The sequence below is a fragment of the Physeter macrocephalus genome, chromosome 17, assembly GCF_002837175.3.
Source record: "Physeter macrocephalus isolate SW-GA chromosome 17, ASM283717v5, whole genome shotgun sequence".
Classification (NCBI taxonomy): domain Eukaryota; kingdom Metazoa; phylum Chordata; class Mammalia; order Artiodactyla; family Physeteridae; genus Physeter; species Physeter macrocephalus.
In genome coordinates this window covers 9,502,966-9,521,257 of record NC_041230.1, presented here as the reverse complement: position 1 = coordinate 9,521,257, position 18,292 = coordinate 9,502,966, and the positions used below count along the sequence as shown (strand labels likewise).

At 41.0% G+C, this 18,292-nt stretch overlaps 1 protein-coding gene across 10 annotated transcripts in view; it reads right to left on the bottom strand.

The window, feature by feature from the left end:
- Positions 1–2,566: 2,566 nt before the first annotated feature.
- ZNF235 (zinc finger protein 235) overlaps positions 2,567–18,292 on the bottom strand; it is a 71,234-nt gene continuing 55,508 nt past the window's right edge. For all 10 annotated transcript variants that reach the window (XM_028478099.1, XM_028478095.1, XM_028478097.1 and 7 more), the window contains one exon: positions 2,567–5,786. In XM_028478099.1, coding sequence (XP_028333900.1) covers positions 3,817–5,786 — 1,970 coding nt within the window. In that variant the 3' untranslated portion in view covers positions 2,567–3,816. The remainder of the gene's footprint in view (positions 5,787–18,292) is intronic.

Here is an 18,292-nt window from a genome sequence, read left to right as displayed (position 1 = left end):
AAATATAGAAGGGATGATGGAGCAAGAAAGTCATCCTTTTGCAATCATGACAGTAATAATTGATTCACAGAAGAATATCCACGAATGCTAAGACTAGTAGGTGAAGGTTATGAGGCAGTTATTACACAGTCTCCAAGATTTCCCCACGAATTAGTTATTAATATCAAAGGCAAACAGCAATTTTACTGTGGAGAAATCTAGTAATTATCAGTGTATCCAAGTGATCAAAGCCACCATCACCAATGAAACAAATATATCTTTCCTGTTCTAATGCACTGAGAAGTATGCATCATTCATGGAACACTCATGTCACAAACAGTTAACTTGAATGAATCTACTCATGATGAGTCAAAACCCCCATTCAGGGACACCCTACACAATAATTAGCTTGTGTTCTTCAAAATTACCAGTTTCATGGAAGACAAAGAAAGGCTGTGGAGCTGATCTAGAATTAAAGACTATAAAGAAACATGACAATCAAATGCAGGTTATGACACACCTTAAGAGTAGATCCTGATAAAGGAAAAAAAAATGCTACAAATATATATATTGGGACAACTGTGGAATTTGAATAAACTGTAGATTAGAAAATATCATAGCAATGTACAACAGTCTTAAAATATGTTTGCAAATTCTTTGACACTCCTCTCATGAAGTAGGGTCCATGTCCCCTCCCCTTGCTCCTGGATAGGCTTTTGTGACTGTCTCAATAGACTGACTGGCAGATTGACTGTTACTTCCAAGGTTAGATTAGTAAAGGCCAGAGTACTTCTGCTGGTTTTTCTTGGCAGACTTTTGAGCCACCATGTAGTGTCCAGTTAGTATGAAGTTGTCATGCTGGAGGCCACATAGATTTTTAAAGACAGGCCAAGGCTGTCTGGGTTCTCAGTTCAGGTAGTAGATAAACAGGTCAGCTTGTAATCACATTAGATGCCCAAAGGATATAAAGGAATTCTATTATTCTTACATCTTTTCTGAGTGTTTAGAATGAACTAAAACACTCTAATAAAAGCATTTCAAAAAATTAAAAATTTACTGTCATGGGGAATTCCCTGGTGGTCCAGTGGTTAGGACTCCACACTTTTACTGCCAGTGGCCCAGGTTCCATCCCTGGTCAGCGAACTAAGATCCTGCAAGCCACGAGGTGCAGCCAAAAAAACCCCACAAAACTATAATGCCCTTAGGTATCTGATACATATATATATGTATATATATATATGTATATATAATGACATACATGTATGATATTATCATATGTATGGCTATAATCTGGTTACTTTTAAAGGGAGGGCATCACAGTAAATTTAGATATCATTTCATTAAAAATTCTGTCTCTGCCCACTTTCCTCAGCATATTCTGGATATCTACTAATGTCGCTAACTATGAACTTATCTTTTCTCATTTGATTCTGCATAGTATTCCACTGAACGGCTAAGCCACAAATTATTTTTGTCAGATCCAACCGATGAATGCAAAGTGTGCTATTACCAATAATGCAATGGTGAACATGCTTTATGTACATCCATAACACAAGTTTACAGGCCATGAGATAAAGCAGTTAAGATTTAGCTGTAAGGCATTTTCATTCAGTAATTTTTTTTTTTTTTTTTTTTTTTTGCTGTACGCGGGCCTCTCACTGTTGTGGCCTCTCCCGTTGCAGAGCACAGGCTCCGGACGTGCAGGCTCAGCGGCCATGGCTCACGGGCCCAGCCGCTCCGCAGCATGTGGGATCTTCCCGGACCGGGGCATGAACCTGTGTCCCCTGCATCAGCAGGTGGACTCTCAACCACTGTGCCACCAGGGAAGCCCCATTCAGTAATTTTATTGTCCCAGTTTTACTGCTTTGGTAAAATGGATAATGGCCACTGTAAATAATTTTTCAAAAAGGTAAAGAAAAATCATCCCAACCCTCTCTGCCAGAGTAAACCAGGTAGCATATTAATCAATATCTTTCCACCTGGGACTTCCCTCCTGGCACAGTGATTGAGAATCCTCCTGCCAATGCACGGGACATGGGTTCGATCCCTGGTCTGGGGTAGATCCCACATGCCACAGAGCAACTAAGCCCGTGTGCCACAGATACTGAGCCTGTGCTCTAGAGCCTGAGAGCCACAACTACTGAACCTGTGTGCCGCAACTACTGAGCCCACGTGCCTAGAGCCCATGCTCCGCAACAAAAGTCACTGCGATGAGAAGCCCATGCACCGTAACGAAGAGTAGCCCCCGCTCACAACTAGAGAAAGCCCACACACAGCAACGAAGATGCAACGCAGACAAAAATATATATATATATATATATATATATATCTTTCCACCTATTAGTGCTATGCACATAATCACATCTTCAGGTACACATCCCCTTATTACTTGAATTATACCAGGAAGTCTCTAGCCTAGTTTTCTCGTGGATGACAAATTTTTTCCTGTCATTATACATCTATATCATATTTTTTCATGGCTATATATTAGAATACATTTATGTAAATATTTTGCTGATACTTATTTCCTTTTTTAAAAATTCAGTATAAACATCTTTGTGTACAATCTTCCTTACTGTTGCTATAATCTCCTAAGCAAACTCTAATGCTAGGATTTGCCAGGGCAGACTATTTTGATACATATTGACCAGCAAGTGTTCACTCCTACTAATAGGTGTTGAACACAGAATGCTGTGTATATGACAATTAATCTAAACTGATAACTTTAATGAAATCTCCATCAAAATCCAACAGGTTTTTTGTCTACCCCATCCCATTTTTTAGAGGGGGAACAATGGGGGTGGAATGTGACAAAATTAATACCCTTGGTTTCTGCCAAAGCTCCTGCCTAAAGAGGTCTGGATGAAGGACCATGCACAGAAAAGGCAATGTGACCTGAGCCTGAATGGAAATAATGCAAAGAAACCGATTATTAACAATACAAGTTTACTAAGAAACTTTTTGTTACTAGTAACTACTTTTAACACTTTGAGTTACTGTAAAACCCTACCTTAAGGAATTAATTAGGGTTCAAAATTTCCAATCATATAAGTTGCAGTATTAGATTAATGTCTTTCAGTCTATAAAATAATGATGCTAAATTACACTGCACACAATGGGTGATTCTGTACATATAACTGAAGCTGGATGGAGGGTGGCAGCCATTCATAAGCCTTGTCCAAATCTGTACTATTGTGGATGGCTATTATATGATTCTGATGTTAGGAAATATTAATTGAAGTACAATCTTATTAAGGCGACTTGCAGGATTCCTCGAGTATGTTATGAATTTAGGATGGGAAGCTGACCAGAATTTTCAAATATTTGTCTTAATTGGAGGGATTTTCCTCCCATTGGTTCAGTAATTGCCAGGCACCTATTAGGAGCCAAGCACAGTTCTACACGGTAGAGACAGAATGGTGAAAAACAGCCCTCCCTACGCGGAGGGTACACTGCAGTTGACATCAATTGTTTGTCCGTCATTATACTTTGGTTCAAGTCCTGCCCATAACCTTCATGTATAAGCCTTCTCTCCTGGGTAGGTGCCAATGATTCTTCTCTTGTGTCACATCTTGAGAATTGGGGCATTCAGAGCTCTGGTATAACCACTGACCATATTTATAGAATATGTTTTCTCTCCTCTGTGAAACCTGATGTTAGTAAAGAGTTCACCTCCCAACTGGATCTTTAAAAACACAGCATTTTATAGAACTTCTTTCCCAAGAAGATTCCTTGACGTTTCCAAGTTCTGCAGGAACCTCCCACAACTACCAGCACAGACTTTCCAATAGAGATGAAGATGTGGATTATCTGGAGGCCATTCCTCACCTTCCAATTCTACAGGTTCCCTCCAGTGTGGACCCTCTGATGGTAAACAAGATGTGACCTCTGGCTGAAGCCCTTGCAACATATATCACATATGTAAGGCCTCTCTCCAGTGTGGACCCTCTGATGGGTGTGGAAATGTGAGGCCTGGCTGAAGCCCTTACCGCACTGCTGACACGTATAGGGTTTTTCTCCTGTGTGGACCCTCTGATGAGCACTGAGCCCAGCACTCCAGCTGAATTCTTTCCCACACTCCTCGCATTTGAATGGTTTCTCTCCAGTGTGAATTATCTGATGGACTTGGAGATTCGACCTCTGGCTGAAGGCCTTACCACACGTATCACATTTATATGGTTTCTCTCCCGTGTGGACTCTCTGATGGGCCTGAAGATGGGAGGCCTGACTGAATCGCTTTTGACACGCATCACATTTGAAGGGCTTTTCCCCCGTATGGACGCTCTGATGAGCCTGAAGATTCGAGGCCTGACTGAAGCCCTTCCCGCACTCCTCGCATTTATAGGGTTTCTCTCCCGTGTGGACCCTCTGATGGTTGTGAAGATTGAGGCTCCAATTGAAGCGCTTCCCACACACCTCACACTTGTAGGGTTTTTCTCCCGTGTGGACTCTCTGATGGGCTTGGAAATAGGAACTCTGGCTGAAGCCCTTCCCACACACACTGCATCGAAACGGCTTCTCTCCTGTGTGAACCCTCTGGTGGCTCTGGAAGCTTGAGGCCGAACTAAAACCCTTCCCACACTCCTCACATTTGTAGGGTTTCTCTCCCGTGTGGACGCGCTGGTGACTGTGAAGGTTGAAGCTCAGGCTGAAGCACTTGCCGCACTCCTCACATCTGTAGGGTTTCTCCTCAGTGTGGACGCGCTGGTGCGTGTGAAGATTTGAGCTACAGCTGAAGCGTTTCCCACAATCTGCACACTTGTATGGTTTCTCTCCAGTGTGGATTCTTTCGTGGGCCTGAAGGTGGGACCTCTGGGTGAAGCCCTTCCCGCACACCTCACACTTATACGGTTTCTCTCCCGTGTGGACTCTGCAGTGGATGTTGAGGTCTGTGCTACGACTGAAGCCCTTCCCGCAGCTCTCGCATCTGTAGGGCTTCTCTCCGGTGTGAATGGGCAGGTGGGCGTACAGGTGTGAGGTCTGATTAAAGCTCTTCCCGCACTCGTGGCATGAATAGGGCTTCTCCCCCGTGTGGACTCTCTGGTGAGTTTGCAGGTTTGAGCTCTGACTGAAGCCCTTCCCGCACTCGTGACACCAATAGCGTTTCTTCCCTGGGAGGACACCCTGTTGAATGGGACTAGCTGAGCTATAACCACTGTCCTTCTCATGTGTCCTGTATGTAGAGGACTTCCTGCCCAAGTGTACCTGCTGATGAAGTTCAAGGCTGGTGTGGTCGCTAAATCCTTTCTCACATTCGTTACACTGGTAGGTTTTCGGTCCAGTTTGAATGATACTGCATGGGGCCAGAAGTGATGCCTTTAAGAGATCTTTACCACACTCTCTGTTGCCGTGAGCTTTCTCTCTTTTGTGCACCGTGTCATCATCGAGGTGGGGGGAGATACAACTGAAAATATCAGCACATGGAACAAACATACAGAACTTGTTTTTCACTGGAGTCAGCTTACAACTTCTCTGATAATTCTGAGTCCCATTCAGATAGAGTTTATTCCAGGAATTCTGAGCTCTCCCAGTTGGAAATTCTTGATTTTCAATAACATTAGAATGATCCTCTAGAAGAGTCATTAAACAGCTGTCTTCCACAGAAGCCTGAATGGACACTCCTGCAGGGGAATTATGTTGTTTGGGGGACTGAGATTTCTTTCTGTGAAAACTTATCACAGAGTCCTGACTTTTGGTTAATTTGCTCACAACCTGTCTCTTGATGTGCCAGCACGAAAGCTCTCCCAATGAAAGGAATCTTACTCCTGTTTCATGAAGAGTCTCCATCTCGTTGTGATTCCTGGCTCCTGAAAGGAAAACAGTAAGGAATTAGGGACGGAGAGAGTGACAGCACCAAGATGGTGGACCAGGAAGCTCCAAGCCTTTGCTCCTGCCACAAAAACATTAAATAAACAACTCGAGAGTAGTGAAAATGACTTCATAGGAATTCTGAAAAACAAAGGTCTACAGCAACCAAGAGAACGTCCAATCAAGAAAAAGCCAAATTTGAAAAGGCAGGATATTTGGGATCAGTCCAGAGTGAGGTTGCCCATATCCCTGGCAGATCTCTTAAGGATACAGACACAGGAAAGACCAAGGGCCTGGACTGAAAAGCAGCAGCTAAAAGCCAGCAGAGGCATGAAAGTGTAATACCAAAACATATTTGATCTACCCGAAAGAACACAGAAAAGGACAAAGAGATGAACAAAATAGATGAGACCTCCCCCAACAAAAGCAATTGCAAATATACCCGTTTCAATAAGTATATTATGTGGAAGTGGACTCCCCTAAAATCAAAAGGCAGAGATTGGCGGAGAATATAAAAAGCAAGATTCAACTACATGCTGTCAACAAGGGATATATTTTAAATACAAGTAAGTAAAAGAAAAAGGGTAGGAAAAGACATATCATACAAATATATCATGCAAAGCCTAAGAAAGTTGGAATGGCTAAACGAATATCAGACAAAAGGACTTTATAAAATAGAGCACTATTAGATACAAAGACATTTTATGACAAAAGGATTAGCAGATGTAACAATTACAAATGTGTATGTATCTAATAAAGGCTCCAAAATACATGAAACAAAAAGAGGAAACTAAAATGAGAAATGGACAAATCTACAGACTTGAAGATTTTTTACACACTTATTAGACCATTAAAAAAAAATCAGCAAAGCCATACAAGATCGGAACCACTATAACCAAAATGAAACTTATAGGTCACTGCACCTAACTGCAGTACATACATTTTTTTTTCAAGTACATATGCAACACCCATCAAGATAAACCATACCCAGGGCTATAAAACAAATTTTGAAAGATTTCAAAAGATTGGAAAATTAAAGACCACAGTAGAATTAAATTCAAAACCAACACCCATAAAACGCCTATAAGAAATCACATGGGAAATTAGAAAATATTTTGAAATAATAATGAAAGAAAATACTATCACAATTTCTGGCATGCAGTTAAACAGCACTCAGATTATTTATAGCTTTAAATATTTATATTAGAAAGCAAGAAAGGCCTAAAGTCAATAACCTAAGGTTCCATTTTAAGAAGCCATAAAAAGAAGAGGAAATTAAGAAGGAAGGAAATAGTGAAAAGCAATTAAACAAGGGGGGGGGAAAATCAAGGAAAACAAAAACTGAATCAAGGAAAAAAAAGACAAAACACACCATTGTAAAGCAATTATACTCCAATAAAGATGTTAAAAAAAGACAAAAACTACCAACATCAGGCATAAAAGATGGGATATTACTAAAGATCGTAAAAGGCATTAGAATAAGGGGATATGTTCAACAACTTAGATAAAATATACCAATTCCCTGAAACATACAAATGTTACAAGAAAAGCAAAAAATGTGTTCATGAACTGAAATCATAAACATTCTCACAAAAGGACCAGACAACTTCACTAATGAATTCCATTTAGCACGTAGGAAAGGAATAATACCAGTCCTACACAAACCCTTGCAGAAGGCCGAAGAGGAGGGTATACTTTCTGAGGTATTGTGTATAATAAGGCCTGTATTACCTTGATATCAAAATAGACAAAAACATTAAGTACAAAGAAAATTACAGATCAAAATCCCTACTTAATGTAGGTGCAAAATTCCTGAACAAAGAGAAAATCTTGCTTTTTATAGTACACAATAAAAGGGTACTACGTAATAAATAAGTGGGGTTAGTCCCAGGAATGCGAGGTGGTTTTAACATGTGAAATCATCAGTGCTTCATGCTCCTTTAATAGCATAAAGGAGAAGGAGGACAAGATGGCAGAGTAGAAGGACTTGAGCTCACCTCCTCTCATGAAAACACCAAAAATCCATTACTTCTCAACAACCATTAACAAAAAAGACTGGGACCTATCAAAAAAGATATTCTACATCCAGAGACAAAGAAGCCGCCATAACAAGAAGGTAGGAGGGGCGTTTCTGTGATATAACCAAATCCATACCTGCTGGTTGGGTGACCCACAAACTGGAAACTAATTATATCACAGAGGTTCTCCCACAGGAGTGAGAGTTCTGATCCCCATGGCAGGCTCCTCAGCTTGGGGGTCTGGCATCAAGAGGAAGAGCCCCCAGAGCATTGGGCTTTGAAGGCCAGTAGGGCTTGATTTCAGGAGCTCCACAGGACTGGGGGAAACAGAGAATCCACTCTTGGAGTGCGCACACAAGGTCACATGTGCACTGGGACCCAGGGCAAAGCAGTAACTCCATAGGAGCCTGGGCAAGACCTACCTGTGGGTCTTGGAGGGTCTCCTGGGGAGGCAGGGGTCAGCTGTGAGCCACTGCAGGGGCAAGGACACTGGTGGGGGAGTCCCCAGGGAATATTCCTCAGTGTGAGCTCTCCTGGAGGTCACCATTTTGGCACCAAGACCTGCCCCCACCCAACAGCCTTCAGGCTCCAGTGCTGGGATGCCTCAGGCTAAACAACCAACAGCATGGGAACACAGCCCCACCCATCAACAGGCAGCCTGCCTAAAGTCATCCAGAGCCCACAGTCACCTTTTGACATGTCCCTGCCCACCAGAAAGGCCTGCACAAGCCCCTGCACCAACCCCACCCACCAGGGGGCAGAAACCAGATGCAAGAAGAACTACAATCTGCAGCCTGTGGAATGGAGACCACAAACACAGAAAGTTAGACAAAATGAGATGGAAGAGAAATATGTTGCAGATGAAGGAAGAAGATAAAACTCCAGCAAAACAACTAAGTGAAGTGGAGATAGGCAATCTGCCTGAAAAAGAATTCAGAATAATGATAGTAAAGACGATCCAAGATCTTGGAAAAAGAATGGAGACACAGAGCAAGAAGATACAAGAAAATTTTAAAGAACAAACAGATGAACAATAACTGAAATGAAAAATATACTATCAGGAATCAACAGCAGAATAATAGAGGCAGAAGAACCAATAAGTGAGCTGGAAGACAGAATGGTGGAAATCACTGCTGCAGAACAGAATAAAGAAAAAAATGAAAAGAAATGAGGACAATCTGAGACAACATTAAATGCACCAACATTTGCATTATAGGAGTCCCAGAAGTAGAAGAGAGAGACAAAGGGCCTGAGAAAATATTTGAAGAGATAAGGGACTTCCCTGGTGGTGCAGTGATTAAGAATCCGCCTGCCAATGCAGGGGACACGGGTTCGAGCCCTGGTCCGGGAAGATCTCACATGCTGTGGAGCAACTAAGCCCATTCACCACAACTACTGAGCCCACATGCCACAACTACTGAGCCCACGTGCCTAGAGCCCATGCTCTGCAACAAGAGAAGCCACTGCAATGAGAAGACCACGCACCACGATGAAGAGTAGCCGCTGCTCACCACAACTAGAGAAAGCCCAGGCTCAGCAATGAAGACCCAATGCAGCCAAAAATAAATAAATAAATATTTTTAAAAAAAGAAGAGCCAAAAACTTCCCTAAAATAGGAAAGGAAACACTCAAGCCCAGGAAGCACAGAGAGTCCCATACTGGATAAACACAAGGAGGAACAAGCCAAGACACATATTAATCAAACTGACAAAAATTAAAGACAAAGACAAAATATTAAAAGCAACAAGGGAAAAGCAACAGATAACATACAAGGGAATTCCCATAAGGTTATCAGTTGATTTTTCAGCAGCAACTCTGCAGGCCAGAAGGGAGTGCCAGGATATATTTAAAGTGATGAAAGGAAAAAACTTACAACCAAGAATACTCTACCGGGCAAGGCTCTTGTTCAGACTCAATGGAGAAAACAAAAGCTTTACAGACAAGCAAAAGCTAAGAGAATTCAGCACCACCAGACCAGCTTTACAGCAAATGTTAAAGGAACTTGTCTAGGTGAAAAAGAAAAGCCCACAACTAGAAACAAGAAAACTACGAATGGAAAAGCTCACTGGTAAAGGCAAACATACAGTAAAGGTAGGATATCATCCACACACAAATATGATATCAAAACCAGCAATTGTGAAAAGGAGAGTACAAATGGAGAATATTGGAAAAGCATTTGAAATTAATAGACCAGCGACTTATAGCAGTCTGTGTATGTATACAAGATTGTTTTTATCAAAACCTCATGGTAACCGCAAACCAAAAATCTACAATAGATCCACAAAAAAAGAATAAAGAATCCAAACACAACACTAAAGATAGTCATCAAATCACAAGAAAAGAGAACAAAAGAGGAAGGGAAGCAAAAAGACCTATGGAAACAGTCCCAAAAGAATTAGCAAAATGGCAATAAGAACATACATATCAGTAATTACCTTAAACCTAAATGGATTGAATACTCCAACCAAAAGACACAGACTGGCTGAATGGATACAAAAACAAGACCTGGATATCAATATATGTTGTCTCCAAGAGACCCAATTCACATCTAGGGACACATAAAGACTGAAAGTGAGGGGATGGAAAGATACTCCATGCAAATGGAAATCAAAAGAAAGCTGGAGCAGCAATGCTCATATCAGACAAAATGGACTTTAAAATAGATTGTTACAAGAGATAAGGAAGGACACTACATAATGATTCAAGGGATCAATCCAAGAAGATATAATGATTGTAAATATATATATGCACCCAACATAGAAGCACCTCGATATATAAGGCAAATGCTAACAGCCATAAAAGGAGAAATTGACAGTAACACAATAATAGTGAGGGACTTTAACACCCTACTTACATCAATGGACAGATCATCCAGCCAGAAAATCAATAAGGAAACACAGGCCTTAAATGACACATTAGACCAGATGGACTTAACTGATATTTATAGGGTATTCCATCCCAAAGCAACAGAATACATATTCTCAAGTGCACATGAAACATTCTCCCGGATAGATCACATGCTGGGCCACAAAGCAAGTCTCAGTAAATTTAAGAAAATTGAACTATCAAGTATCTTTTCTGACAACAATGCTATGAGATTAGAAATCAACTACAAGAAAAAAAAACTATAAAAAACACAAACATAGAGGCTAAACAGTACGTTACTCAACAACCAATGGATCACTGAACAAATCAAAGAAGAAATTTTTAAAAAACCTAGAGACAAATGAAAGTGAAAGCACAATAATCCAAAACCTATGGGACACAGCAAAAGCAGTTCTACAAGGAAGTTTATAGCAATACAATCTTACCTCAAGAAACAAGAAAAATCTCAAACAACCCAACTTTGCACCTAAAGCAACTAGAGAAAGAACAAACAAAACCCAAAGTTTGTAAAAGTTAAGAAATCATGAAGATCAGAGCAGAAATAGAGACGAAGAAAACAAAAGATCAATGAAACTAAAATCTGGTTCTTTGAAAAGATAAATTGATAAGCCTTTAGCCCGACTCATCAAAGAAAAAGGGATAGGGCTCAAATCAATAAAAATATTACACAGAAAATACACAGAAAAAATCAGCATAAAGGAGAAACTCTTACGATTGTCTGCAAAAAATGCGAATAAGCATTTGACAAATTACCATACCCATTCATGATAAAAATGCACATTAAATTAGGAAGAGAAAGGAACTCAGTCCATTAAGGACACTAAAAAATCACCTCCAGTTAACACCATGCTCAGTGAGGAAAGACTGAATGCTGTCTACCTGCATTCAGGCAGAAGGAAACAAGAGGCATACAGATTGGGAAGGAAAGTAAAATAATGTATTTGCAGAAGTTATGAATCTATATATGGAAAAATATTTAGGAATGTACAAAAACGCTTCTAGAACAAGTGAATATAGGAAGATTGCAGGCTACAAGATTGATGTACAAAAATCAACTGTATTCTGACACAGAAGCAAATAATTGAAAAACAGAATTAATTCCATTTATATAGCATCAAAAAATAAAACACTTCTGAAAAATTAGAGATACAATTCCTATAGGCTACATGCTATAAAAGGTGACATTGTGATTTATAATAAATGTTTCATTTTCTTCCATGGTTCCTGGCTCACAGCTCCCAAAACCCTTGGAATTTCCTGAGAGATAAGAGCAATCGGAGCATCTTTTGTTCTAATATTTAGTCTTTTATCCTCTGTTCCTGAAATGGCTTCAGAGCCCTAAGGGTGAAATGAGTGTCTTCTTATTCATGATGAGCCCCGGGATGCTGAACCTATGATTAAGGCCAACCAGATCTTCAAATTTACTCAGTTGAATTTTGTTTTTTTTACCAGATTGGTGGCAGTGACAAGACCCCGAGTGGAACTTCTGAGGGCATTCAGAAGAAATACAGGCACGGCGCCCTCGAGAACCATTCTGAGTTCAGTCTTTCTTGCCGTTTTATATATATATATATATATTATATATATATATATAAAACATGCTGGTACATGTTATAAGTGTTTCAGAAATTATGTGATATCTCCTGCTATAAAATGTCTGTCACCAAAATTGAGGCTCACACCAAAAGGACTGAACCCTAGCATCAGGGAACGGCCCTCACTTCTCAGGCAAAGGCAGCAGTAGTAGAATCTATAGATTGTGGGGCATGTGGATGAAGTCCATTCTGCTTCTGCAAATAAAGACCCCTCAATGCCAAACTTTTGCCTTGCCGATGTCCTTGTCACCTGGCAACAGTCTGCTCCTGTATCAGATAAACTGAGATGGGTAAACAATGGCTGTAAATTCAACAGTCGGGGCTCTGGGAAAACCAAGATATATGGCCACTTGGTTCTTCCCAGCTCCCTGGCAAACCCCATTTTTTGGTGTTTGCATTCCTTCACCCACCACAGTGCATTAAAAAAAACCTTTTTTTTAAAGTCAAAACTCTCTGTACAGCCTGGTGACTATAGTTAATAATACTGTATTGCATATTTGAAAGCTGCTAAGAGTAGATTTTAAAAGTTCTCATCACAAGAAAAAAATTATAACTGTGGCGACAGATGTTAACTAGACTCATTGTGGTGATAGTTTTGCGACATACACAAATGTTGATTCATTATGTTGGACATCTGAAATTAATGTTATATATTATATCTCAATTTTTTAAATTAAAAGAAAAAAAAGAAAAACTATCTTTGTCCCTGGAGGCGTCCTCTTTCTGGACCCTTTGAATACTTTGTAGCTGGACTTCATTCAAGTGCCACTCACTATGGGTCATAAGTCTGGATGTTTTCCAGATAGTAAAGCCTTTCCCTGCTGCAAGACCAATGCCCTCACGGTGGCAAAGAAACTATTAAAGAAGGTGTTTCCTGCTTGGGGTACACCTTCCACAATCTCCAGTGATCAAGGTACCCGCTTCACCGGGTATATCACACGGAAACCTTGTAAACTTCTTGGAATGAGCACTGCCCTGTCGGCTTCAATGATCAGGCAAAGTTGAGAGAACTAATGGAAAAAAACAGATTCAAGCAAAATGAGTGTTAATTATGTGGGACGACATGAACTGGGGAGGATGCTCTGATATTTTCGTTTTTCCGTTTTAAGGAGACCTTTTCTCTTAAGTTATATATGACTTACAGAAATCTGGTAAAATATACCTTTGTGAGCAAAGATGAAACATCTACTTTTTCTCCCTACCTGATCCTTCCAGAATTCAGAAAGTCTCAGTGAGTACCCTTATTTTCCTGACAGTATATTTGTTCACATAAGTTCAGTAAGAATCTGTTCTCCTTGTGACAGGACACAATTAGAAACACTGGCTGTATTACCAAGGTTTTGACTGAAATGTCATATTTGAGATATGTGTAGACTCATATATGACCACACAGCTTCAAGGAACTGCTTGGAAAAATCGAACTGGTACCTTGCATACACGGTTCCAGGAAACCAATCTTAAAAAAGAGTTTTTAAATAATCAGGCCAAATTTAATACAAACCTGTGTTTAAAAAAAAAAAAAAAAGGGCTTCCCTGGTGGCGCAGTGGTTGAGAGTCCGCCTGCCGATGCAGGGGACACGGGTTCGTGCCCCGGTCCGGGAAGATCTCACATGCTGTGGAGCGGCTGGGCCCGTGAGCCATGGCTGCGGAGCCTGCGTATCCGGAGCCTGTGCTCCGCAACGGGAGAGGCCACAGCAGTGAGAGGCCCGCGTACAGCAAAAAAAAAAAAAAAAAAAAAAGGAGGTGGAGTAATTGTAGAGAGAAAAAATTGTTTCCACCTTTGTAGATATTAGATTCTAGTCCTGCTAATTGTCTTGGAGGTAATGTTATCTGTAAACTGGACTGGATCCTGAATTTTTTCTAGTTTCCTCAAATATCTGGCTCTGACTCACCAAACTAACACTTCCAATTTTCTCCTACCCTTCTGATTTGGAATCAGGAAGAAGGAAGGCAGCCCTCGAGCTCCATCAGAGGGGACCTCACCAAGTGCTCCTGCCCACTGACGCTGCAGGGAAACTAGAAGGTACTGAACCCTGGATGTACATCCCACAGCTAAAAAGACACCCCACCCGACACCAGGTCCTAGACAGATGCTGGGGACCTCCAAATCAAGGTGACAGGGGCGAGAAGTAGCTGACACCAAGGTAGACTGCTTCTGCCCAAGAAGCCAGATCCAGACTTTAACTAAACGTGACACCCTTTCTTTCCTTTACTCTGGCATTGGCCTGGAGAGATTATGCCCTCATCTGCATCCCCCAGGCCACTGCTAAGGGGGTTAACCTTTGGAATTTAGAATAGATTTTCTCCCAGCCTGAAATATAAGTTAACTGACCCCTGGCTTGAATAGGCACAGGCAACAATTCTTACACATGAATCCATTAACAGTGCCACCTTCATGGAAGTAGTTTGTGCCCTGACAAGACTTATCTTTGTCCGTGGTGGTTATGTTTCTCCTTGGGCCTACGGATGCCTAGATGGCTGGTGCACAGCTGGGCAATGCCTCTTGGTTATCTAACCGTGCCCCTACCTGTTCTAGAAAGGACCTACCAGGAGGCTTTTCCTGATTCAGGGTTCGCTTCCTTTGGTAGGGCCCTACTTCCCCGATTAGGAGTAGATATAAATGAGACTGTCATCAGAAACTGCTCCATAACTCTTGAAGAGATTGCAGATTCCATTGCTAAGATATCAGCTGCCCAGCAGAAATATGTGGACCCTCTGGCCAAGGCCATTCCTGATAACAGGACAGCCCCTGATTATCTTTTAGCTGCAGGAGGAGGTGCCTGTGCTGTGGCCAACACCACCTGTTGTACCTGGGTTAACACTTCTGAGGAAGCTGAAACTCAGGTACAGAAGTTCACTGAGGAGGCCACTTTGCTTAAGAAGATGACTCTTTTGATATTATACATAGAAAACCCTAAAGATGCTACCAGAAAAGTATTAGAGCGCATCACTGAATTCGGTAAAGTTGCAGGATACAAAATCAATACACAGAAATCTCTTGCATTCCTATACACTAACAACGAAAGATCAGAAAGAGAAATTAAGGAAATAATCCAACTTCCTTAAAAATAAAAGAATAAAATACCAAGGCATAAACCTACCTAAGGAGGCAAAGAACCTGTACTCTGAAAACTACATTTAAGGCACTAATGAAAGAAACTGAAGATGACACAAACAGGTGGAAAGATATACATGTTGTTGGATTGGAAGAATCTATATTGTTAAAATGACTGTAGTACCCAGGGCAATCCACAGATTCAATGCAATCCCTATCAAATTACCAATGGCATTTTTCACAGAACTAGAACAAAAAATTTTTTAATTTGTATGGAAACACAAAAGACCCTGAATAGCCAAAGCAATCTTGACAAAGAAAAATGGAGGACTTCCCTGGTGTGCAGTGGTTAAGAATCTGCCTGCCAATGCAGGAGACACGGGTTTGAGCCCTGGTCCAGGAAGATCCCACATGCCACAGAGCAGCTAAGCCTATAGGCCACAACTACTGAGCCTGCACTCTAGAGGCCATGAGCCACAACTACTGGGCCCACGTGCCACAACTACTGAAGCCCGTGTGCCTAGAGCCTGTGCTCCGCAACAAGAGAAGCCACTGCAATGAGAAGCCCATGCACCGCAACGAAGAGTAGCCCCCGCTCGCCACAACTTGAGAAAGCCTGCGCGCAGCAACGAAGACCCGATGCAGCCAAAAATAAATAAATAAAATCCAACAAACCTATGGTTACCAAAGGGGAAACATGGTGGGGGGTAAGAGGGATAAAGTAGGAGCTTGGGTTTAACACACACACACTACTATATATAAAATAGATAACCAACAAGGACCTACCGTATAGCACAGGGAACTCTACTCAGTATTCTGTAATAACCTATATGGGTAAAGAATCTGAAAAAGAACGAATACATGTATAACTGAATCACTGCTGTACACCTGAAGCTAACAACACTGTAAATCAACAATACTCCAAAAAATTTTTTAAAAGAGGGGGGGAGCTTCAAGATGGTGGAGGAGTAAGAAGTGGAGATCACCTTCCTCCCCACAAATACATCAGAAATACATCTACATGTGGAACAACTCCTACAGAACACCTACTGAACACTGGCAGAAGACCTCAGACTTCCCAAAAGGGTCTTGGTGCTCTGGCCAGGTGTCAGGCCTGTGCCTCTGAGGTGGAAGAGCTGAGTTCAGGACATTGGTCCACTAGAGACCTCCTGGCGCCATGAAATATCAAACGGTGAAAGCTCTCCCAGAGATCTCCATCTCAACACTAGGACCCAGCTCCACTCAACAACCAGCAAGCTACAGTGCTGGATATGCTATGACAAACAATTAGCAAGACAGGAACACAACCCCCACCATTAGCAGAGAGGCTGCCTAAAATCATAATAAGTTCACAGACACCCCAAAACACACCATTGGATGCGGTCCTGCCCACGGGAAAGACAAGATCCAGCCTCATCCACCAGAACACAGGAACTAGTCCTCTCCACCAGGAAGCCTACACAACCCACTGACCCAACCTTACCCACTGGGGGCAGACACCAAAAACAATGGGAACTGATGATCCAAAATCTTGGAAATAGAATGGAGAAAATACAAGAAACGTTTAACAAAGACCTAGAAGAACTAAAGGGCAAACAAACATGATAAACAACACAATAAATGAAATTAAAAATTCTCTAGAAGGAATCAATAGCAGAATAACTGAGGCAGAACAGATAAGTGACCTGGAAGATAAAATAGTGGAAATAACTACTGCAGAGCAGAACAAAGAAAAGAGAATGAAAAGAATTGAGGACAGTCTCAGAGACCTCTGGGACAACATTAAACGCACCAACATTCAAATTATAGAGATCCCAGAAGAAGAAGAGAAAAAGAAAGGGACTGAGAAAATAATTGAAGAGATTATAGTTGAAAACTTCCTTAATATAGGAAAGGAAATAATCAAGGCCAGAAAGTGCAAAGAGTCCCATACAGGATAAATCCAAGGAGAAACACACCAAGACACATATTAATCAAACTATCAAAAATTAAATAAAAAAAAATATTAAAAGCAGCGAGGGAAAAACAACAAATAACATACAAGAGGATCCCCATAAGGTTAACAGCTGATCTTTCAGCAGAAACTCTGCAAGCCAGAAGGAAGTGGCAAGTCATGTTTCAAGTGATGAAAGGGAAAAACCTATGACCAAGATTACGCTACCCAGCAAGGATCTCATTCAGATTCGACAGAGAAATTAAAACCTTTACAGACAAGCAAAAGCTAAGAGAATTCAGCACCACCAAACCAGCTTTACAACAAATGCTAAAGGAACTTCTCTAGGCAGGAAACACAAGAGAAGAAAAAGACCTACAATAATAAACCCAAAACAATTAATAAAAGGGTAATAGGAACACACATATCAATAATTACCTTAAATGTAAATGGGTTAAATGCTCCCACCAAAAGACATAGACTGGCTGAATAGATACAAAAACAAGACCATATATATGCTGTCTACAAGAGACCCACTTCAGACCTAGGGACACATACAGACTGAAAGTGAGGAGATGGAAAAAAGATATTCCATGCAAATGGAAATCAAAAGAAAGGTGGAGTACCAATTCTCATATCAGACAAAACAGACTTTAAAGACTATTACAAGTGACAAAGAAGGACACTATGAAATGATCAAGGGATCAATCCAAGAAGATATAACAACTGTAAATATTTATGCACCCAACATAGGAGCACCTCAATACATAAGGCAAATGTTAACAGCCATAAAAGGGGAAATCAACAGTATCACAATCATAGTAGGGGACTTTAACACCCCACTTTCACCAATGGACAGATCATCCAAAATGAAAATAAATAAGGAAACACAAGCTTTAAATGATACATTAAACAAGATGGACTTAATCAATAATTATAGGACATTCCATCCAAAAACAACAGAATACACACTTTTCTCAAGTGCTCATGGAACATTCTCCAGGATAGAGCATATCTT